This window comes from Eptesicus fuscus, chromosome 20, assembly GCF_027574615.1.
Source record: "Eptesicus fuscus isolate TK198812 chromosome 20, DD_ASM_mEF_20220401, whole genome shotgun sequence".
NCBI lineage: Eukaryota > Metazoa > Chordata > Mammalia > Chiroptera > Vespertilionidae > Eptesicus > Eptesicus fuscus.
The window spans coordinates 12,705,183-12,730,159 of record NC_072492.1 but is presented as its reverse complement, the minus strand read 5'-3'; the positions used below and the strand labels follow the sequence as shown (position 1 = coordinate 12,730,159).

The following is a 24,977-nucleotide window of genomic DNA, read 5'->3' as shown; positions in this document are numbered from 1 at the left end:
ACAATGTATTTTCTAAAATAATTAGAAAATTATGTTGCTATAGAAAGGCTTTCATCCGGTTATTTAAACAGAGAGCTTTAAATATCTTTTTACTTTTGACATTTAAATGAAAACCAAAGAATGACCTCTAAAAATATTGTGCTATTTTGCATCCTTCATTCTCAAAAATGATTAAAAGGAAATAAGACCCATAAGCTAGTTAACTGGTGAGAAACGTACATATCTATAAATATAAAAGGCTAAGCGACCGGCCGACTGGCTGGTAGCTATGACACACACTGATCACCAAGGGGCAGACGCTCAATGCAGGAGCTGCCAAGCTGTGGTGACTGGGCAGCAGCGATTCTCGGGTGACGCACCCCGGAACCAGAGAAGAGGGAGCCCGATTCCTTGTGATTCCTCCAGCACTCTGGGACCCCTCGGGGGATGTCAGAGAGCCGGTTTCGACCCGATCCCCGTACGCCAGGCCAAGGGACCCCACCTGATGGAGGGACCCCCAACTCACTCTGCAGACGCCCTTCGAGCCGCGGTGCCGGCCCAGGTGCAGCCAGCAGGGAAGGGACTGTGGGAGGTTGGCTCCAGGGTGCGTCCGGCCCATCTCGCCCAGTCCCACACCACCAGCCACCACCCGGGAACACCTGCATTAGTCCCTGCACCAGAGGGACTAATTAATTTCCTTTCAACATGCACAAATCCGTGCACCGGGACACTAGAATATATGTAAACTGGAATAAAGGCAGAAAGTTAGCTGTTTTCCTCATCTATACATATAAAAGGCTAATATGCAAAGTGTCCCCTCAGGAGTTAGATCAGGAGACCAGGAGTTCGATCGATCGCTATGACATGTGGTGACCATCAGGCGGCAGCAAAGAACGAAGGAAGGTCTCAGCCGGCAGCAGGCAGCTGGGGAAGGGAGGCCCCAGCCAGCAGCCAGAAAGAAGGCCCTGGCGGGCGGCCATAAGGCCTCGCTTGGCCCTGATCACCAGCCAGGCCTAGGGACCCTACGCATGCACGAATTTCGTGCACCGGGCCTCTAGCAGTAAAAAGGAAAAGTAACCTTATTCACTAAATATCATATATGCCCAAATGTGAGTGGAGATTTTTTCCCTAGAAAACATATTTCTCAGAAAAGGGAAGGATTCAACTTGTTTTCCAGTTTTTATAAAGTCATTTCATCACTTGTTTTATTTCGTACTAAGTCCTATTTGGAAGGCATGTAAATTTAATTACCTTCAGTCAAGACTAATTGGTGATAGAGGTCAGCTGATAAAAATCAGCAGGAAAGCAAATGGAGGGGAAAAGCAAAGAATTTAATACAGATTGAGTTATTTATTAATGCAAAGATGACCTCACAATTCCAAGTATTACATATCATCACAAAAATATTTAAAGATTATTTTTTTTAATGACTGAAAAGTCATTAAAAAGAAGAAAAATCTGAGAAACTGTCACAGACAAGAGGAGCCTAAAGAGACATGAGTGGATCCTGGGACAGAAAAAAAAGGCATTAGGTAAAAACTATTGAAAACTGAATACAAAGAATAGAATTTAGCAAATAATAATAAATTAATATTGGTTTATTAACTGCGATAAATGTATCATACTAATATATCTATACTAGAGGCCCAATGCACGAAATTCGTGCATGAGTAGGCCTTCCTTCCCCAGGCTCCTGGTACTGGTTTCCCTCCGGCACCCAGGACCCGGGCTTCCATCGCAGCCCTGGCTTCATCTGGAAGGTTGTCCAGAAGGATGTCTGGTGTAATTAGTATATTACACTTTTATTATTATGGATACTAGAGGCCCGGTGCACGAAATTCGTGCACGGGGTGTGTGTCCCTCAGCCCAGCCTGCACCCTCTCCAATCTGAGACCCCTCGAGATGTCCAACTACCCGTTTAGGCCTGATCCCGGTAGAATCAGGCCTAAACGGGCAGTCAGACACCCCTCTCACAATCTAGGACTGCTGGCTCCCAACTGCTTGCCTGCCTGCCTTCCTGATTGCCCCTAACTGCTTCTGCCTGCCAGCCTGATCACCCCTTAACCACTCCCCTGCCAGCCTGATTGATGCCTAACTGCTGCCCTGCCAACCTGATTGCCCCTAACCGCCCTCCCCTGCAGGCCTGGTCACCCCTAACTGCCCTCCCCTGCAGGCCTGGGACCCAACTGCACTTCCCTCCAGGCCTGGTCGCCCCCAACTTCCCTCCTCTGCCGGCCTGGTCACCCCAAGCTGCCCTCCCCTGCAGGCTTGATTGCCCCCAACTGCCCTCCATTGCAGGCCTGATCCCTCCCAAATGCCCTTCCCTGCTGGCCTGATCACCCACAACTGCCCTCCCTTGCAGGCCTGGTCCCTCCAAACTGTCCTCCCCTGCTGGCCATCTTGTGGCAGCCATTTTGTGTCCACGTGGGGGCAGCCATCTTTGACCACATGGGGGCAGCCATCTTGTGTGTTGGAGTGACAGTCAATTTGCATATTACTCTTTCATTAGATAGGATAGAGGCCTGGTGCTCAGGTGGGGGCCGGCTGGTTTGCCCTGAAAGGTGTCCCGGATCAGGATGGGGGTTCCCTTGGGGCGTGGGGCAGCCTGGGCAAGGGGCCTGTGGTGGTTTGCAGGCCGGCCACGCCCCCTGGCGACCCAAGCGGAGGCCCTGGTATCTGGGATTTATTTATCTTTGAAACTTTGTAGCCTTGAGCAGAGGCCAGGGCAGGCCAGGGTTGCAGGAAGCTTGGCTTCCTCCATCGCTGGGGGCAACTCAAGCCTCCTGCTCTCTCCAGCTCCTTGGCTGCCGCCATTTTTGTTGGGATTTATTTATCTTCTATAATTGAAACTTTGTAGCCTTGAGCAAAGGCCAGGGCTGCCAGAGTGGGCGGGAAGCTTGGCTTCCTCCATTGCCAGGGAAACCCAAGCCTCTTGCTCACTCCGTGGCTGCAGCCACCTTGGTTGGGTTAATTTGCATACTTGCTCCTGATTGGCTGGTGGCATGGCTTGTGGGCATAGCGGAGGTACGGTCAATTTGCATGTTTCTCTTTTATTAGTGTAGATATAAAAAGCTAAGTGACCGACCATCCGTCCAACCAGCTAGTGCATATGACGTGCACTGGCAATTTAAAAATAAATGTTGACTCACACATGCACGATACATATTAGAATATTTTGCATTTTAATTTTTTAAATATATTTTATTGATTTTTTAAAGAGTGGAAGGGAGAGGGATAGAGAGTTAGAACATCGATGAGAAACATCGATCAGCTGCCTCCTGCACACGCCCTACTGGGGATGTGCCCACAATCAAGGTACATGCCCTTGACCGGAATCGAACCTGGGACCCTTGAGTCCGCAGGCCCACACTCTATCCACTGAGCCAAACCAGCTAGGGCACATTTTAATTTTATAATACCACTAGAGGCCCCATGCATGCAACATTCATACACTTGGTGGGAGTGGGGGGCCACTCAGCCCAGCCTGCACCCTCTCACAGTCCGGGACCCCTCCTAAGCTGGCAGGCAGACATCCCCTGAGGGGTCCTAAGCACTGCTGTGGAGGCTAAAGAGGCTCCTGCCACCACTGCTGTGCCTGCCAGCCAGAAGCTGGGCTCGCTGCTCCTTAGCGCTGCCACGGAGGCAGGAGAGGCCACTGCCACTGTGCTCGCCAGCCATAAGCCCAGCTTCTGGCTGAGCGGCGCTCCCCCTGTGGGAGCACACTGACCACCAGGGACAGCTCCTACGTTGAGCATCTGCCCCCGGGTGGTCAGTGTGCATCATAGCGATTGGTTGTTCTGCCGTTCGGTCAATTTGCATATTAGGGTTTTATTATATAGGATATTATATATTAGAGGCCTGATGCACAAAGATTCGTGCAAGAATGGACCTTCCTTCCCCTGGCTGCCAGCACCATCTTCACTCCAGCCCAGAGCTGCCTTTCTGCCTTCCCACGCTGCCCAGAAGCACCGAGTGGCTGGGGCAGTGCGGAACGCCTGCGTCCTGCCCCTGGCCGCTCGGCGCCTGCATATGCAAATTAACCAATCATCTTTGTTGGGTTAATTTGCATACTCACTCCTGATTGGCTAGTGGCTGTCGTGAAGGTATGGTCAATTTGCATCTTTCTCTTTTATTAGTGTAGATACTATTTTGACATGTAATTTGTTGCAATAATGTAACTACTGCACAAATCTTTCTCCTAATTAATTTCCTTTCAATGTGCACAAATCCATGCACTTGGCCACTAGTGATGATAATAATAGGGAAAATTGGGTTTGGAGTATATGGGAACTCTGTACTATCCTTAAAATTTTTCTGTAAATCAAAACTGTTCTAAAAAATAAAGTCTTATTTTTTAAAAATAAATTTTAAAAATGATAAAAAGTGGCAGATCGTGGAAATCATGATTATGAACATACTAGAGACCCAGTGCACGAAATTCAGACATCCCTCTCATAATCCGGGGCCACTGGCTCCTAACTGCTCACCTGCCTGCCTGCCTGGTCACCCCTAACTGCCCCCCGATGGCCTAGTCACCCCCTACTGCCCTCCCTGCCGACCTGGTCACCCCCAACTGCCCCCCCACCAGCCTGGTCGTCCCTCACTGCCCCCCTCTACCGGCCTGGTTGCCCCTCACTGCCCCCACTGCCAGCCTGGTCGTCCCATGCAGACTGCTGCTCAGTCAATCAGGCCGGCAGTGGGGGCAGTGAGGGGCAACCAGGCCAGTCCCCCCTCTACCAGCCTGGTTGCCCCTCACTGCCCCCACTGCCGGCCTGGTCGTCCCATGCAGACTGCTGTTCAGTCAATCAGGCCAGCAGTGGGGGCAGTGAGGGGCAACCAGGCCGGTAGAGGGGGGCAGTGCAGGACGACCAGGCTGGTGGGGGGGCAGTTGGAGGCAACCATTGTGATACCTAACCCGCCTGCTGCTGGCCCTGATCACCCCTGAGGGCTTCTCCACTTCCCCCTGCTCCTGAGGGGCAATTTGGGCAGGGGGAGGGCAGTTAGGAGTGACCAGGACAGCAGGGGAGGGCAGTTAGGGGCAACCAGGCCTGCAGGGAAGGGCAATTGGGAGGGACAAGGCCTGCAGGGGAGGGCAGTTGGGGGCAACCAGGCCTGCAAGGGAGGGCAGTTAGGGGTGACCAGGCCAGCAGGGGATGGCAGTTAGGGACAATCGGGCTGGCAGGGGAGTAGTTAGGTGTCAATCAGGCTGGCAGGGGAGTGGTTAGGGGGTGATCAAGCTGGCAGACAGAAGTGGTTAGGGGCAATCAGGCAGGCGAGTAGTTGGGAGCTAGCAGTCCTGGATTGTGAGAGGGATGTCCGACTGCCCATTTAGGCCTGGTCCCACAGATCCCAGATTGAAGAGGGTGCAAGCTGGGCTGAGGGACACCCCCCACCCCTCGTGCATGAATTTCGTGCACCGGGCCTCTAGTTAAACAATAAAAATAATAAATAGGTGAATGCTATGTATATTATAAAATATGCACTATGGAAAATGAAAAATTAGAATAGAATATGTGTAATCAGAGGAGGAAGGTGGATAAGTTGTAATGTTAAATAGGCTGGCCAGGAGAGGCCTCATGAGGAGACATTTAGTCAAAGATTTGAAGAAGGTGAGGGAGTTTCCCATACAAATATTTGTGGAAAGGGCATCAAATTACCCAGTACTATAGTTAGGTTTGTGTCCAAATAATTCCTCTAACAAAAAACACAAAAGTCCATCTTCTATTACCAAAATAATATTAAAGCATCTTGCATTTGGATTCAAATATATTTACAGATAAATACATTCCTTCATACCTTTTTCATTTCATTTTCTAAATTTTCTTCCTCTTGACCTTCAGACAACCTTCTCCTTAAATCAGCTATTTCCCTCTCTGCAGATTCTCGATACTGTGCCCACTGTGTTCGTTCCTGCTCCAGGCGAAGGTGGAACTGGTGCTCATAATCACGGACTGTTTCTACAAAACACCACCAAATATTTCATGTCTAAGCATTATGAAAAAAATGTTCTGGTACACTAAAATTTAAGTAGTTACATAAAGAGCTTTTGCCTAATTTCTGGAAATCTTTTAATTCACTAAAAAAATTAACTACATTTCTAGTTATTATGTGTAAAAATGTTGCTAAGCGCTTTAAATCATCTCTAATCTTCAAATAAACCTGTGTCATATTATTTTACAGATGAGGAAAGCTTAGGAAAGGTTACATACTCTGGCCAATGTTTGCTTTTCTAAGGCAGACTGAAGAAGAAGCAGTCATTTTCAGCCATGAGGCAAAGTGAGGTTGAAAACCACATACTAAGGAAGAAGAAACAGAATGGAGACTAGAACACTGGGAACATTGTGGAACCAATGTAACCAGCTGTAGATTACCTACCTCTGGGTTTCTTCTTCTGTGAGTAAAATGAACTCCTATTTGTGTAAGCCACTATAATCAGCATTGTTACAGACGCTCTGAGTAATCGCTAGGTGATAGCCACAAACTCAGAAATGGGGCTAGACTTAACCAGCCTTCTTACAAAGAGCGGTAATGCAAAAATGACACACAACTGCTAAGTCAGAAGAAGAAAAGTTATCACTATTTCACATTTATAATAAAACTAATTTCAGGAACCCAAAGATTCAGCGGCAACTTCATTTCAATATCATCTTCTCAGAAATTGCAGAAAGTAATTAAGCACTAGATGCCAGCAGATAGAGACTTAAATTACTACTCTTCCTTTAGACCAAGGGTCACAAGCTGGCAGCCCATAAAGCCTATTCTAACCCATTGGCCATTCAATTTCTTTTTTTGTTTGTTTGTTTGGTGTGTTTTTTTGTTTAAATTTCTTAGGCCATTCTATTTCATAAACTGCAGAAAAAATTTCACATAAAAATCCAAATTTTTCTTAAAAATGTAAAAGACATGACAACACTGGACTGGATGGGCAATAATTAGCTGGAATAAGTATAAATAATAAGTTTACTCTTTGCATTGGAGATCTCTCCAGTTCTATATACTCCCTTTGCCCATACAGCTTTATTCATTGGCATTACTTGCCTGACTCTTATGCTGGTATGGCTCAGTTTGTTGGCATGTCATCTCATGCACTGAAGAGTAACAGGTTTGATTCCCACTTAGGGCGCATACCCAGGTTGCAGGTTCAATCCCCAGTCGGGGCATGTACAGAATCAATATTTCTCCCTCACATCGATGTTTCTCTTTCTCTCTTCTTTCTCTCTCTCTCTCTCTCTCCCTCTCTCTCTCTCTCTCTCTCTCTCTCTCCCCCTCCCTCCCTTCCACTCTAAAATCAACTTATCTTTGGGTAAAATTATATATACATAGATCATAAAGCCATATACATATCATTGGCTTTCCTTTCATTTTGAAGATAACAGTACATCTTGAAGACAGTAAAACATATAGCTACAAATGAAACTCTGAAAATGTTCTCAATCATCAGAATCAGGTATCTTAAAAAATCATAAAACAGATCAACCTTTCTTTACCTTTCATAACAGCCTGAAGTGAAGCAACTTCTTCTCTCCACTGTCTTTTTACTTCATCTATAGCTTCTTGTTTGGTATTCTCAGAGACTGTGGCAATGGCCTTGATATTCTCCATCTCTGCTTGTGCTTCCCACAACTGTGTTCGAAGGTGTCCCAAATCATCTTGTGCAGCTTGTAACACTGCGTTTTGTCTCTTCAGATCCTCTGGAAGAAAAGTAAAACACTTTCCATTATGGAGGGGCTCACTTTTACCAGACTGGCACTGCAATGAAGAAACAAAGCATTTAAATTTACAATGTTAACATCGTAATGAACAAGTTAAGCATTAAATTGAAAAATGTTAAGTTAGAAAAAATCATTTTAATAAAGATTTAAGGTATGCTGGATATCAAAAATCAATTATTAACTATGAAACCAGATAAAGATTCAGGCCATAGTTTTAGAGCTAAATGAGCTTACTTAATCTCTATGGCCTCCATTCCACATCTTACAAAATTCCCACCTCAGAAGGTTGTTTTAATGATAAAACTTATTGAAAATGCTTTCTAGTACAGTACCTTGCACAAGTAGACATTCAAGAAATGGTTCATAAAAGAAAGCATGGCAATTGCTAGATCCAAGTTTTTAAAGTTATAATTAATTTATCAGCCCCCTTACCATCTACACTAATAAAAGAGAAACATGCAAATTGACCATCACTCCGCTACGCCCACCAATCAGGAGGGAATATGCAAATTAGAAGGATAAAGATGGAGGCCTCCCAGCTGCTCCAGGCACCAAGTGGCCGGGCGGGGCAGGATGCCTGCTATGAGAGGGAGGGCGAGGGGGCGAAGGGATCTACAAGAGCGGCACTCCGGCCACAGCGAAGACGAAGACTGCAGACTCCGGAGTCTGCAGCAAAGACGAAGAAGGCAGACTCTGGCCGGAGTCTACAGCAAAGGCAGCAGACTCCAGCTGGAGTGAAGGCCTGGGTCCCGGTTACCGGAGGAAAACCGGTGCTGGGAGCCATGGGAAGGATGGCCTATTGCACGAATCTCTTCATGCAACGGGCCTCTAGTCTATCTATATAAAACCATAATATGCAAATAGACCAAATGACCACCTGGGGGCGCGTACGGAACATGGCGGTCATTGGTCACAGGCGACAGAGTGTGGAACATGGTGGGTGTCAGCCGCGGCAGGATGGTGGAGCAGGAGGGGAGGGGGGGTGCCTGACCAAGGCAGGGCGCCAGTTGCTGTCATTGGGGCGAGCCTCTGGAGGTTACTGAAAATTCTTTGCTTCCGTGCGCTGCAGTCCCACCCGGTGCTCGCACCTGCTGCTGGCGCCAACACCACTCCCACCCGCTACCAGCCCTGATCGCTCTGCGTCGTCAGCGGGTGTGAGCGGCAGCTGCTGGCCCTGATCACCCCTGAGGGCTTCTCCACTTCCCCCTGCTCCTGAGGGGCAATCTGGGCAGTAGCTGCCACTTACAACCGCTGCTGGCACCATCAGCGTGTGGGAGCAGCAGTGGCAGGAGCAGGGCTGCCGGCCAACAGGGGACCGGGGCTGCAGCGGGAGGGGCTGGTCAGGGGTGTGGAGGATGGGCCGAGACCCGCCCCTGTGCCCACTGCAGCCTCGTGGCCTACAGTTCCTTTCAAGGTGCACAAATTCGTGCACTGGGCCCCTAGTCTCTTAAATATTAAGTTGATCTGATGTGCCTACTACATGATTTAAGCCTAGGTAAGGCATGTTTGGCTAAACTGTCTTCCGAAAAAAGGTGAACCTACCAACAGTATATAGGAGTGTGTCTTTTTCCCATACCCTTACCAATAACCACTATTTTCCATTTTCTAAAATTCTTCCCAACATCATAGGTAGAATATGGTAATAGTTTTAATCTATATTTCCCTATTAAGAGAGAGAGGTTGGGTATCTTTTCATACAATTACTAATGACAGTATTCCCTCTTTGGTGATATCCTTTACTGTATTTCTAATAAATTATTTTTCTGCTAATTTCAAAGAGAATTTTATATATACTGGATATTAACTCTATCTTCTCTTACAAAACTTTTCCCAGTCAACTTCTTTTTCTTATCTATTGACATCTAAAAGTTATGAGACATTTATGCAAAAAAACAGTTCAACTTTTTAAAAACTATCAATTTTCTTTACAGAGCAAATAACTAAGCCAAATAGCCATAAAAACAATTTGATTTAAGATCTAACTCTACTACTAACCAGCTGTATGACTTTAAGGGACTCACAAGCCTTTAAGCCAGGATAGGCAACACTCTTCTGTATAAAGTTATAAGCACTGTACTTGAAAATCAAATAGATATTATCAATTAAAGAACTTTTAAAAGTGAAGATATTCATGATTATCAAACAATCAGAAGAATTAACAATCTGGTTCTAAATAACGGGGGTTGGGGAAACCTAGTCATGCTAATTTTAAGTAAAGTCATTTAAAAAATCTTTAGTCTCTTAACATCAGTTTCACATCACTTTGTTCCCACTATTAAAATATTTTGAAACACTAGCCAAACACAATTTTAACATTAATTGTAGAAAGTAATTATCTAAAGTATCTTGAAGGAAAACGGGTATCTAGCCCTGGCCGAGGTGGCTCAGTTGGTTAGTATTACCTTATGCACTGGAAGGTCATGGTTTGGATTCCTAGTCAGGGCACATACTAGGTTACAGGTTCCATCCCCAGTCAGAGAACGTAGGGGAGGCAACTGATTTATGTATCTCTCACACCAATTGTTTTTCTCTTTCTCTCTCCCTTCCTCCCTCTCTAAAATCAATTAAAAAAAAAAAAAAAAAGTAGTTTGAGCAATGGCAGTATCATACCCAATGAGGTTTATTCCAGACATGATAATTGCTAATTGAAAAAAATAAAAACGAATTAAAAAAAGAAAACAAATATCTAAGAAATTATGGTAGGTGGGTGACCAGGAATGACTCAAAAAAAACTGAGCAAAGACATAAACACATGAAACCACAAAAATATATGTATCTACTCTATATTCTAAGGGTTAAATTGTTTCATAAGATGTGAAATAAAAGAAAAAGCATTATTTCTGAAGTACTTTACTCATTTCTGAGAACTACAATTTTGTCAAGGCATATACTTAACACCTCATGTTAATTATCCCTGAAACTTTTTTTTTTTTTAATCCTCACCCGAGGATATTTTTTCCATTGATTTTTAGAGAGAGTGGAAGAGAGAGGCAAAGACAGAAAGAAATATTGATGTGAGAGAAACATATCAGTTGGTTGCCTCCTGCACACCCCTGACCAAGGCCCAGGCTGGGAGGAGCCTGCAAGAGAGGTATGTGCCCTTGACCAGAATCCAATCCGGATCCTTCGTTCCGAAGGCCAACAATCTATCCACTGAGCCAAACCGGCTAAGGCGTCAGTTGTTAATCTTATTGAGGTTCCCTTATAAAGCTGTTTTCCAGCTCCTTTTATTATTTTCATTTTGGGGTTTCAACATTTTTTTAAAATATATTTTGTTGATTTTTTACAGAGAGGAAGAGCGAGGGATAGAGAGTTAGAAACATCGATGAGAGAGAAACATCGATCAGTTGCCTCTTGCACACCCCCTACTGGAGATGTGCCCGCAACCAAGATACATGCCCTTGACCGAAATCGAACCTGGGACCCTTGAGTCCGCAGGACAACGCTCTATCCACTGAACCAAACCGGTTTCGGGCGGGGTTTCAACATTTTTACTATAATGTGTCTGTATGTGGATCTCTTTGCACATCTAAAAGCTTCCTAAGTTCAATGTATTTCTTAAATGTGTAAGTTACTGCTTTTCATCAAATTTGGGAAATTTTCAGCCATTTATCTCTTCAAATGTTTTTTCTTTTTCTTACCTCTCATTCTGGCATTCCCATTACATGTTAGCACACTTAATGATATCCCACACTTCTATGAGGCTCTGTTCATTTTTCTATTTTCTTCCTGTTCTTCAGACTGAATAATCTTCAGTGATCTAATCTTCCAGTTAACCAATTCTTTCTTCTGCTAGCTCAAATCTACTGTTGAACCCCTACAGTAAATTACTTACTTTATTATTATACTTTTCAACTCCAGAATTTCCATTTGGTTCTTTGTTACAATTTCTATTTATTGATATTCTATATTTGATGAAACATTGTCACTCTTTACTTCTTTCAGGATGGATTTCTTCAGTTTTTTAAACATATTTATGACTACTTGAAGTTTTTACCTGTTAAATCGGGTCACCCTCACAGGCACTGCATGTTTTCCCTTTGTATAGGTCAGTTTCCAATTTATTTCATAACTACTAAATATGTTTATGAAAATAAGGTACAGCCTTGGCACATGCAGTCACTCTAGGATGACAATTTTTATAGGGATCCCTTTTGAGTGTCTCTTTCCCTAACTACATCCAATTGTAAACCCCCACTTAAATGCTGGTGCTCATCTGAGTGACTTATCAGCTCTAACAACGGGGCACTTGAGTTGGGGAGATGGAGTGGCAGCCTCTGGTCTTCTGGGCTTGCTTCTGCCAGCATGGAACCTCCACCCTACAAACAAGCCAGGGCAATTGTGATTACGCCACACCCAAAGTAGAGCCTCCGTACTAGTAGAGCAGGGGCTGATGGAAAAAGGATCTCCTAGCCACACTCAACTGAAACTTTACCTGTACATCTGGTAGGGGGAGTAGAGGGAGGATGATTCTGGAGCCTTCAATTGTGAACTGAGGAAAGAGAGATCTGTGTTCCTACCATCATCTCCCTGAAATAGTTTCCAACACACCAAGCTGGGAGCAGTGAGTGAGGGAGTGGTTCATCTATCAAATGCCAGTCTCTCTGTTTTTACCAAGATTTAGCAGATTTTCCTGAAGAAATGTTTCATTTGCTGTATGCTGTAGGACCACTTCTAGAGACTTCAAATGGATGCTTTAAAAAATAATTTTCACTGGTTTTCCTGGGGAGTGGGCCTATGGAGCTCCTCACGTTGCTAGATATGAAACTCTCAAACTTATGATTTACCCATAAATATTTCAGTATGTATCTCTAAAAGGACTACATTATATAAATACAGATAAAATCTACCACCTTAGTGGCTTTCAAACTTCTTAGATCACAACTCAAAGCAAGAAATGTATTTTATATCACAACTCTATACATACACATATATATGTAACTAAAACAAAAAATTTTGTGCAACCATACTTAACCTCATCAAATATAATGTGCTCTTTTATTTTCCATTATATTCTTATTTTTAAAAACTGCTGGTCACATCCCCTCAATTTTTTTACCCATCAATGGCTTACAATCTGTAGTCTGAACTCCATCACTTTGTTTTCAAAGTGCCCATGTACCCCTGTGGATATACAAAGATTTTCCAGGGGATTCATAGGCACATGATGTTTTAAAGGCATCCACTTCTAGATCCTCAAATTTCATAAATATTCTTTCCTAAAACAGAGGGGTGTTTAAATGTAGATCTTCCTTGCCCACTCACTACCCTTTTCTTAACACCTTTCTCCCACTTAACAAAAAAAAGGCTTTTTATCCATCCTGAATTTTACTATGGTTCACTGCCCTGTTGCATAAAAACTCTGTGATACCAAACCAGAGAAACAATTTAAAATACTAATGTCAGTACTAAAAAAGTGAATGACTAGTAACTGAGTAACACATCTTTTGGCAGGTCAGGTGACAAAGTCTGCTTTCAACAAAACTAAAAAAAGATTTAATTGAGTTGTCAACCAATAGAATAAAAATATCACCTTATTCTTCAGAACACTTTGTGATTTAACATATAATTCAGAAAGTTAAATTAATGGAATAATAATTGCTATTTTAAAAAATACTTCTATTTATATCCACTTATTTTATGAGACCAAAGGTTCTCAGCACTTATATCTAAAACAAACAAAAACCCGAATCTTATTTTTTTCTAGAAGTAAATAATATTCACCCAGAAGTTAATGATCTAATTTAGGAGGGAGATGCAATATATTTTGTAAGACCTGAATTTCCAATCATTTTTACAACTTTTTTAATTAATTAATTTATTTATTTATTTATTTATTAGTGAAGGAAGAAGGAAGAGAGAGAGAGAGAAACACTGATGTGAGAGAGACACATCAACCAGTTGTCTGGCGCCCGCCCTAACCAGGAATCAACCCACAATCTTCAGGTACACTGGATGACACTCCAACAAACTAAGCCACACCAGCCAGGGCTAATTTTTACATTTTAATAATTCTTTTTTAAAATATATTTTTATTAATTTCAGAAAGGGAGAGGGAGAGAGAGATAGCAACATTAATGATGAGAGAGAATCACCGATTGGCTGTCTCCTGCACACTTCCTAACTGATTGAGCCAGCAACCTGGGCATGTACTGTGACTTTCTGGTTCATAGGTCAATGCTCAACCACTAAGCCACACTGGCTGGTCAATAATTCTTTTTTTAAATGTGTAAAATATTTATGGCATGTGTACTTTTAATAATTATTAATAACTCAATACAGAAGAAATTTACATACTATTTTTGTTATAGAAAAGTCTGATCAAATTTTTCATTTTATTTTAATTTATTGATTTTAGAGAGAGAGAAACATCGATTTGTTTCTCCACTTATTTATGTATTCACTAGAAGCCCGTTGCACAAAGTTTCGTGCAAAAGACCTTTCTCCACCTGGCTGCTGGCACCAGTTTTCCGCCAGCACCAGTTTTCCTCTGGCCACCCGCTGATCGGAGCCGGTGGAGGAACTCGGGGTGGCCGATCACGCTGGTGAGAGGCACTCCAATCGGCGGGTGGCCAGAGGAAAACTGGTGCCGGCAGCCACGCAATCAGCCACCTCGAGTTCCACCACCAGCGCCTTCCACCGGCCCCATGGGTCCTCCCACAGCGCCAGCAGTTGGGGCTGGCAGGAGGAACGGGGGGCGGGGACTCACGAGTCCCCACCCCCCGCCAGCCCAATCCGCCACCCCGAGTCCCGCCCCCAGCCTCCCAAAGGCCCAATCGTGGGCGTAGCGGAGTGATGGTAATTTGCATATTACCATTTTATTAGGTAGGATAGGTTGATTCTCATATGTGTCCTGACCAAGGATCAAACCCACAACCTTCACAGGTCAATGCTCTAACCAACTGAACTACCCAGTCAGGGCTGATCAAAAAACTTTTTTGAAAGAAAAAAAAACACACTTTTTTGAATGGCTTTTAAGCATAAATTATTACTTTAGGACAATGGTTCTCAAAGTATGGTACCTCAATCAACATCAGCATCACCTGATAAATTGCTAGAAATGCAAATTCCAGGATCCTATAGATCTAGTGAATCAGAAACTCTGGGGGATGGGGCCCAGCAATCTTTGTTTTATACATAACAAAGCCTACAGATAAAATTCTGATGCATACTCCAGTTCGTGATGTAAAAAAACCTTTAGAATAATATTCTGAGGGAGATGTAAAAAGAAAATTCAAAGTTTCTGCTAAAGAGCTTATTCATGTATGTTTTTTATTAATTGGATGGTGATGGGTATTAAATCACTGATTGATTCCACTTGATATGTTTAAATGCATGAGGTTTTAATTTAAATTGTCAGAATTTACAACATGATAGAATTTACATCATTCACATATTTTTAAATTTTAAGTAAATTTAAAAGCTGGATGATTACTAGTCTAGAGCAGTGGTTCTCAAACTGTGTCCTTGGACTAGCAATACTGCAGTCACCTATGAGCATATTAGAAATGCAAATTCTCAGGCCCCACCCCAACATACCATGTACTTAACAAGCTCTCCAGGTGATTTTTATCCACATTAATGTTTGAGAGCCACTGGTCTAGAAGGCTGTGAAAAACCTATCCATATTTTCCTAGGTCAGTACCCAAAATGTAAACCCTTCCCCTTATCCTTCAGATTAGGTCCCTCAAGATAAGCTCTCATGTATCTGCCTTTTTTAAAACAACTCACACCATTACTTAATATCTATTTTCCTCACTAGCGTTCAAGTTCTATGAGTTAAAGAACCACGTGACTCCTGCTCCTTCTGTATACCAAGCACCTGACAATGCCTGCCTCATAGGTATTAAATAAATATTTATTAATAAATAACTGAACAACTGTTGGATAAATTCCATGAACTATCAGTTTTAATATAACATTGCTAAAGCTATTATTAGAATGCCAACAGTCTCGGTTTGTCTAGGGCTATCTCTCAAGTGTTCAGAGCACCAAAAGTCCTGTGTCCCAGAACTATATAGTCCACTATATTAAATATCATCATTAAGGTTCAAAGACAAAGAAAAATCTGAATAATGCATTTTTCAGCTTGTTTTTCAATTCCATTCTTAATCCTTACCTCTAAATAGACTTTCATTATACAATATAAGTACATATAAATTCAAAGTTTATTCAATGACAACATTGTATTACCAAGAAACCTAACATTTTAAGGCAGTCTTAGTATGGAGTTAGGATTAGACTTATAAACTTACCCTCTTTAGCCAAATATAACTCTTTAAATTTTGCTCTCTTTTGATTAAATTCTTGTTCAAGCTGCTGCTGTGCACGTAAAAATTCTGCATTAATTTTTTCCAATTCTGCTACCCGTTGCTGAAGAGAAACTGGAAAAAAAAATATACTAGTTAACATGTAAAAACTTTCATTTTTTTAAAATTGTTACAAGAATAAATTAGTATTCTAACTGGACATTTCTATAATGAAACAGGTAGTCGAGCTTCTTCCAAAGATCCAATCTCAGAAGTTCTAATTTTAAAAATAATAAGAAACTTCTATTAGACTTAATATACACACTGTGAATAAATCATGTAAAGTGCAACAGCCTATATACGGAAAATCACATATGGCAAATTTCCCAACACAGTCCCTTTGTATAACTGACAGAATGACAGTCCACTTCTAGAATTGTTAAATATTAAATTATTTGGGCGAGGAACATTTGAGATCTTGCTCCCCAGCATTTGTCGTCAGTATGGCTCCAATAACCTCTCATAAAAATAAAAAATAAATAAATTGGGTTACTTATCCCACAAATGAACCCACTACCAATCTTGCTAGCTCCTGCTTCTTTCAAGTGTTTCAAGCAAAACCTATCAGGTTCCCTGATTAGGATGCCATACCAGCCTGAACCATTCTTCCAATTTCAAGATGATTCATTACCATTATACTGAAATCATAATAAAAAATTCTTTCATATAGAAAGGATACAGAACTGTATATTGTGTATGAACTCTCAATTGCTGGGAGAGTATCTGGTGTTTAGATTAATGTTGACTGTGATGTGGCAGGGATTGAGACACCTTTGCACTTTAGGGGCTTTACAATTTGGCCACAACTGATCACATGCCTATCCTGACCAAACCCAGAGAGAGGCTCTTCTGGTTCAAGCAAGGGATGGGAAATTCAAGAGTCCAATCCTTGGCCTCTTCCTCTGCCCAAACAGCAACCCAGCCACAAAGCTATGACCCTAATCTCTCCAGGGGATACCTATCAGTACTAACACCACTGCCTAATTACCTAGGCCAGCAGAGATCCCAGATCCCTAGTACAAGCCATCTTAGATAATGATGACTTGCCTATAATTTTAACCATGATCTGAGATTCTGAAAGTCCTCCCTCGCTCAATTCATTATTCATTTAATTGAGAGCTAATTTTATAGTACATAGAAAAAAAGACTGGAAATGCATTAATGATTTATCGATTAGTATTAGGATGTCTAAATAATTTCTTCCATGTGTTTTTCAAAGTTCTCTACAACTCCTTTAATAATAATGAACTAAAACCAATATTTTTCATTGTCATTGTCATTCTTCCCATGACATCTTCATACTAGCCTCACTACAGATCTAATAGTGTTGATGATATTCATGACAGAAAGAGGAAATAACTATGACTTCGAGTTCTATGTTATTAAAGGTAAGGAGTCATTTTGTGGAGCAAATATTAAGGTCTTTAGGTCCAAGCAAAGAATGGCATCCGGTCATTTGAATGTTTGATAACCTTTGGAGAAATGGAGGAATGGAGAATCCACTGGAATGGGAAAATGTGCAGTTATCTCATATTTATCATTGGAAATCATAAAGGAAACTTGTTCTCTGTGCTATTTATTTCTCTCGTATTTTTATTGTCAAATTCCAATTGTTAAATAAATTAAGTTTTCCACTTAACACTTTAATATTAGTGGTAGCTATTGTTTACTGCATGAGGTAGAGAAGAGCTCTACTCCTATTTCTACCAAAATACACACACACAAAATACCCACACCTTTCAACATAATATTTAGGAACTAAGGCTAATGAATCAAAAACTAAAATTCACCCTTTAAAATTGCAGGCAAGATAAAGGGTGTTTTCACTACTCCCAACCCTATCCTGGCTGTAACCCACAGTTCATATGAAGTCCACATCCACAGCTCTGGCTGCCTCTCTCCAGGCTTCAGGACAGTTTTTTTCAATTCCAGGAATCATGGATCCCCTTGAGGATAGAGCAAGTAACTCCCTTATTCTCATTTTTTAAAAACTAAAAGCATTTTAATTTACTTCAAGTACTTCTAACAACTCTATGATACAGAAAAGGGCCAGAACAACTGCTTTTTACAAGAATGCCTCTATTGCTATATCTAGAAAAATCAATTCACCTTGCATAAGACAAAGAGAAAGTTTACAAACAGGCATATTCTAATGCATTAGCAACCAACTACAAGTCAAAATGAAAATAGCTCTGATCACACAAAATGCTGCCTTATTTTTCTAACATGGTAACTAGTAAGCAGTTTATAATAATTAGCTAATAATTTATGTAAAAAGTACTTATCCTGCCATATACAAAAAAATGTTAGCTATAACTATTAAACTAGTAATATTTATTTAATGAATAAAGGAAAAAAGCAGAGTGATCAAGTGAGTTTGTATATAGCCACAAAAGACCATTAGTCAATTTCCAACCTCATGATTCTGACTCAGTTCCATTCTTCCACTTCCCTATTACCATGTATCTTCAAAGTATCATGGACAAATTAATCAGTGTTAATGTTAACTAATTAGTGTTAATATTAAGCTTTCTATAACTTAGCAGCTAAGAGCTGTTAGTATACCAGTCTTCGTTAAACATTCCACACATTCCTTTTTATTGTTACCTTTGAGTAGTAAGAAAGAGGGAAACTATCTTATGCACTAGCTAATTTTTATGTTTTTCCAAAAAGACTCATAGAGAACATTTTGACAGTTGCCAGATGGAAGGGGGTACGGGGTTGGGAGAAAAAGGTGAAGAGATTAAAGAAGTACAAATTGGTAGGTACAGAATAGTCATGGGGGTGTAAAGTACAGCACAGGGAATATAGTCAATAATCCTACCTTATAATACAGAAACATGCAAATTGACCGCACCTCCGCTATGCCCACAGCCAATCAGAGCAAACAAGATGGCAGTTAATTTGCATATGCTGGCACTGAGCGGCCTGGGTCCAGGAAACATCCTCTGGACCCAGGCCGCTCCTAGCCTGTAGGCCCGTGATTAGGTCCTGAGTGGCAGGGGTCCCAGAACGCCCCCTGGCCACTCAGAGCCTATGGGTGTAAGCGCTAAGCAACCTGGCGGGCAGAACATCCCGCCCCAGCGGCTTGCAAAGGCTCCTGCACAAAGCGGCGGTTTGGGGCCACGCCCCCAGCCAGGTGCCCAGGACCGGGGGCTGCCGCTGGCCTCTGGGGTGTGCCAAGACCCTGGTGGCCACTGCTGTGTGCTGCTGGGGGTCCCTGCAAGCCCCCAGCCAGGCGCCCAGGACCGGGGGCTGCTGCTGGCCTTTGGGGTGTGCCGAGACCCTGGCTGCCACTGCTGTGTGCTGCCCGGGGTCCCTGCAAGCCCCAAGCCTGAGGCCCATGGTCAAGGTTGGCTGCTGGCCTCCCCAAGCCACTTGCAAAGGCTCCTGCACAAAGCGGCGGTTTGGGGCCACGCCCCCAGCCAGGCGCCCAGGACCAGGGCTGCTGCTGGCCTCCTGGGTTTGCCGAGACCCTGGCGGCCACCGCTGCGTGCTGCCCAGGGTCCCTGCAAGCCTCGAGCCTGGGGCCCATGGTGGGGCTGGCTGCTTGCCTTGGGGCATTTGGAGACGGGGATGTTCCCACCCCACCCCAGAGGCTTTCCAAGCTTCAGCACCAAGTGGCAGATTGTGTCCATGCCCCCAGCCTAATGCCCTCCACAGGGGGATGGCTGCTGGCCTCTGGAGTGTGCAGAGACCCCGGCAGCCACCACCGGGTGGCAGGGACACGACCCTAGCCCAGTGGACACAACCCAGGGGCTGCATGAGCTGCAGAGGATACACCTTTTTTTAAAAAAATTTTTATTCATTTTTTTTTTTTTACAGAGAAGAGGGGAGAGGGATAGACAGAAATATCAATGAGAGAGAAACATCCATTAGCTGCCTCCTGCACACTCCCCACTGGGGATACGCCTCCAACCAAGGTAAGAATCCAAGAAGGTAATCTAAGGTTTTTTCCACCACACTCTTGAAGGAAAAAATGAAGGTCCCTTGAGGGGTCCCAGATTGGAGAGACTGCAGGCTGGGCTGAGGGACAACACCCCCTGCTACCCCCCCCCTCCCCACCGTGCACGAATTTCGTGCACCGGGCCTCTAGTATTGTAATAACTATGTATGGTGTCAGGTAAGTACTAGATTTATTAGGTTGATCACTTAGTAAGTTATATAAACGTCTAATCACTGGGTTGTACACCTGAAACTAATATAATATAGTATGTCAACTGTAACTGAAAAATAAATATTATTTAAATTTTTAAAAGTCTGGCCCTAGCCAGTTTGGCTTAGTAGATAGAGCATCAGCCTTCGGATGGAAGGGTTCTGGGTTCAATTCTGGTCAAGGGCACATAACTTGGTTACAGGCTCCTCCCTAGCAGGGGCCCTGGTTGGGGTGTGCACAGAAGGCAACCAATCAATATGTTTCTCTCACATCGATATTTCTGTCTTTCCTTCTCTCCTCCACTCTCTCTGAAAATCAATGGGAAAATATCCTCAGGTAAGAATTTAAAAAAAAAAAGTCTGAATTAAGCAACAACACAGAAAGAAGAGAAGCAATAATATGGTAAATAAATGAAGATTCAGTAACTTTTAGATTATCTCCTTCCCTAACTTAAAAAAAAAAAGGGAAAATATATAATAACTTAAAAGTATTTTTAAACCCAAGTTGGGTACTTCTAACACTGTACTAAATTTAATGAAACAAGCAATCAGAGAAGGGGAAAAAAGCAGTTTAGGACAAATATTACTACAAGAATCTTTTTGTTTAAAGATGTTCAATATCCAATAAAACACTCATTTCAAGCAACAATAACAAATAGAAAATATAACTCTAGTGGAACAAAAGAATCTAAATAGTTCCTAAAACTCAGAAGTCTTGACTTGTGTATCACTGGGTTTTAAAATGATACTTTTAAGTATGGTAGTTACATCTACCCATTGGAAAAATATCAACCCAGAAAAATCATACTAACTCCAAAGAACAAGATACAAAAGTATATGCACTACAACATGAACCATTAAAAAAACACACAGAAAAAAGACAGGAAAGACTGTAACAAATTATACTGAGTGCTTGCCTCTTTGAATCCAGGGGTAATTAAAAGAAATTACATTCATTGGATTTAGATTAAATGTAATGAAATGCTTCATTTTTTTAGTAATAATGATAATTTTATCTTATTGCTCCACCTCAATCATTCTGCTCATAAAAAGTACACATAGCCGAAACCGGTTTGGCTCAGTGGATAGAGCGTTGGCCTGCGGACTGGAAGGTCCCAGGTTCAATTCCGGTCAAGGGCATGTACCTTGGTTGCGGGCACATCCCCAGTGGGGGGTGTGCAGGAGGCAGCTGGTCGATGATTCTCTCTCATCGATGTTTCTAACTCTCTATCTATCCCTCTCCCTTCCTCTCTGTAAAAAATCAATAAAATATATTTTTTAAAAAGTACCCATAATTTACTTCAGTGATCTTAAAATATTTTAAAATAATAAATAATTTTTTAAATTACACATATTTTCCCAGGACAAGCAATTTGCTAAAAGATTTTCTTAAAAACATAATCTCTTCTGATTCAGAAGTAGCCTTCCAGATAGCCTTCTTATGGTGCTCTAAAAACCTGTGTCCAGCTTCTTTTAGAAATTACTAAAAATGATGATGATGATTTTTAATATGTTTTTATTGATTTCAGAGAGGAAGGGAGAGGGAGAGAAATAGAAACATCAATGATGAGCGAGAATCATTGATCAGCTGCCTCCTGCACATCCCACACTGGAGATGGAGCCTGCACAACCCGGAATCGAACCATGAACTCCCAGTTCATAGGTCAATGCTCAACCACTGAGCCATGCCAGCTGGGCTAAATGATTATCATTTGCAGTAAATCTACACACTTAATTGTGAGTTATTTAATCTAATCTAACCTAATAATAGACAAATATGCAAATTGACCATACCTCCGACACACCAACAAGCCACGCCCACAAGCCACACCCACCATCCAATCAGAGCGAGCATGCAAATTAACCCAAACCAAGATGGCTACAGCCACAGAGAGCAAGGTTTCCTAGATAACAGAGGAAGCCAAGCTTTCCGCCTGCCCTTGCCAGGCCTAAGCCTCCACTCAAGCTATAAAGTTTCAATTATAGAAGGTAAACAAATTCAAACAAATGGCGGCAGAATGGAGCTTGAGAGAGCAGGCCAGGGTTGCCGCCGGCAACAGGGGAAGCAAAGCTTTCTGCACACCCTGGCTGGGCCCACCTGCTTAAGGCAACAAAGTTTCAATTATAACCCCAACACAAATGGCTACTGGCCTTCGGAGGGAGCCCCAGGCTTGGCTCCACTCCAGGCTACAAAGTTTCAATTGTAGAAGGAAAATAAATTCCAGATACCAGGGCCTCCGCTTGGGTTGCCAGGGGGCGTGACCGGCCTGAAAACCACCACAGGCCCCTTGCTAAGGCCGCCCCACGCCCCAAGGGAACCCCCACCTGATCTGGGACACCCTTCAGGGCAAACCAGCTGGCCCCAACCCCTGTACCAGGCCTCTATCCTATCTAATAAAAGAGTACTATGCAGATTGATCATCACTGCAACACACAATATAGCTGCCCCCATGTGGTCAAAGATACTGCCCCCATGTGGACACAGATGGCCACCACAAGATGGCCAGCAGGAGAGGGCAGTTGGGAGGCACCCGGCCTGCAAGGGAGGGAAGTTGGAAGTGATCAACCCTGCAGGAGAGGGCAGTTAGGGGTGACCAGGCCGGCAGAGGAGGGAAGTTGGGGGCAAACAGGCTGGCAGCAGAGTGTTTAGGGGGTGATCAGGCTGGCAGGCAGAAGCGGTTAGGGGCAATCAGGAAGGCAGGCAGGCAAGCAGTTGGGAGCCAGCAGTCCTGGATTGTGAGAGGGATGTCCGACTGCCCGTTTAGGCCCGATCCAGTCAGACATCCCTTGAGGGGTCCCATATTGGCGAGGGTACAGGCTGGGCTGAGGGACAACCCCCCTCCATGCACGAATTTCGTGCACTGGGCCTCTAGTATTTAAATAAATCCATAATTACTTAACATGACTCACAAAAGGCGAGAGGAGAAAATATAGTGGGTGGGGCTGGCAGGAATTACAATCTAGAGAATATCCATCACAGACAAACTGCAATCCATATGCAGGTAATTGCATTAACATTACCAATAACTTTACAATATTAGAACATATAGATATGGTACTTAGGAATCACTTTTTCTATAACACAAAGATAATGCAAATTCTTTAGTACAACAGAAAACTATCATTTCACTTTATTTAATCCCATGTCACTCTTTGTAATCCCCAAAACATCTGACTTTAGCAACTTTAAGAAACTGCATCATTTCACCTTGTCCATTTACTGAGATATACCAATTCTAAAACGAAATAACATTTGGTCAAGAAATTTACACAGAAAACTTATTAGCCTTCCTTCCGTGAATCAAAATAAAGTCTTATTTTGTTTACCTTTTTGTAATTCTCTTAAATCAATCAGATGTCATAATACTTCAGATAAAAGATAACACTTTTAAGACGGGTTTCAAATAAGAAAACCAATTATTTCTTATGTAAAGATTAGGTATTTATGTTAACTATCTGAAGATATTATAAATCCAGGAAAAATATTAATTGAAAGAACAAACTGGCACCAAATATTAATACAGGGGGAAAACGAGATAATAAAAAGCTACTTAAGAAGATGCTTCAAAAGCAGGGGTCGTACACATATAATACCTTAATAAAAAATGAAAAGAAAAAAAAAAGCAGGGGTCCTCAAACTTTTTAAACAGGGGGCCAGTTCACTGTCCCTCAGACCGTTGGAGAGCCGACTACAGTTTTAAAAAAACTATGAACAAATTCCTATGCAAACTGCACATATCTTATTTTGAAGTAAAAAAACAAAACGGCAAAAACACCCGCATGTGGCCCGTGGGCCGTAGTTTGAGGATGCCTGTTCAAAAGGGTAAAGATAGAATTAAGGAGAAGAAACAATGGAAAGAGAGAAACCAAGATCGCGGCATAGTAAACACCTGAACTTGCTGCCTCGCACAACAACTTCAAAACTAAAACTAAAAGACAAAACAAACATCATCCAGAACCACAGGAAGGCTGGCTAAGTGGAAATTCTACAACTAGAAGGAAAGAGAAAAACACACTGAAACTCAAAGGAGCTGTAAAAGTAAAGTGCAGAGGTATGGAGGCGTATGCTCAGAGAGGGCTGGCAACTGAGTACGCGGCTGGCTTTTTCAATCCGCAGAGAGACACAAGCTCCTGACTGCTCTGAACTCTAGTTCCGGGTGAGACTCTGGGGACCCAGACTCATACGGGGAGAAACTGGACTGTCTGGCATCGGGCGGAACTCGAGGGCCGCTTTCTCTCAGAGGTGCATGCAGTGATTACCAAGGGACACTAAGACCTGGGGGCCTCTTAGGGCAGGGCTGACGGGAAGCCATTGCTGTTTGCTCCACCCTGAGACTCCGCCCCATCCAAGCTGTGTGCAGAGGCTTTTGCATATGAATGGCCTGGCCCTTTGAAATCTAAACTTACCAAACAAACTGCAGCTGAGTCAGAGAGACCCAGAATATCCAAAAGAAGGCCCAAGGTCCCACAGCAGCTTGCATTGCTTCACAGCTGGGCCTCATTAGGGCACCTCCAAAACCCAAACAAAGAAGAGGAATCTGCAGATCTCTCCTTAGCGCCTGCTGGGTGGCCTCAGGCAGAGGCTAAATTAGCACCTCCTTGGAGATCCAAGAGCCAGTGTACCGAGTGGTCAGAGTGAGACCATATCAGATTACAACTCCTCAGATCCATAAGTGACACACTCAGGGGGCAGACTCAGTGAGTACCAAAGCCCCACTGAAGTAAGTCTTGCCTCATAAGGGTGTCTCCAGCACAGAAGTTCTTCCAGCATAGACACAGCTGATCCTCACAGCCAAGTGGCCTGGAGGTCAATTCCTCCCAG

General features: G+C 42.9%; 1 protein-coding gene across 8 annotated transcripts in view; it reads right to left on the bottom strand.

Moving 5' to 3' along the window:
• RABEP1 (rabaptin, RAB GTPase binding effector protein 1) overlaps positions 1–24,977 on the bottom strand; it is a 100,153-nt gene that overhangs the window by 38,594 nt on the left and 36,582 nt on the right. For all 8 annotated transcript variants that reach the window (XR_008554828.1, XM_008156729.3, XM_028133037.2 and 5 more), the window contains exons 2-4: positions 15,947–16,075; positions 7,467–7,670; positions 5,776–5,936 (exon numbers count right to left, since the gene is read on the bottom strand). Coding sequence is in view for 7 of the 8 variants with exons in the window: in XM_008156729.3 (XP_008154951.1) it covers positions 5,776–5,936; positions 7,467–7,670; positions 15,947–16,075 (494 nt within the window). In the remaining variant the exon portion in view is untranslated. The remainder of the gene's footprint in view (positions 1–5,775; positions 5,937–7,466; positions 7,671–15,946; positions 16,076–24,977) is intronic.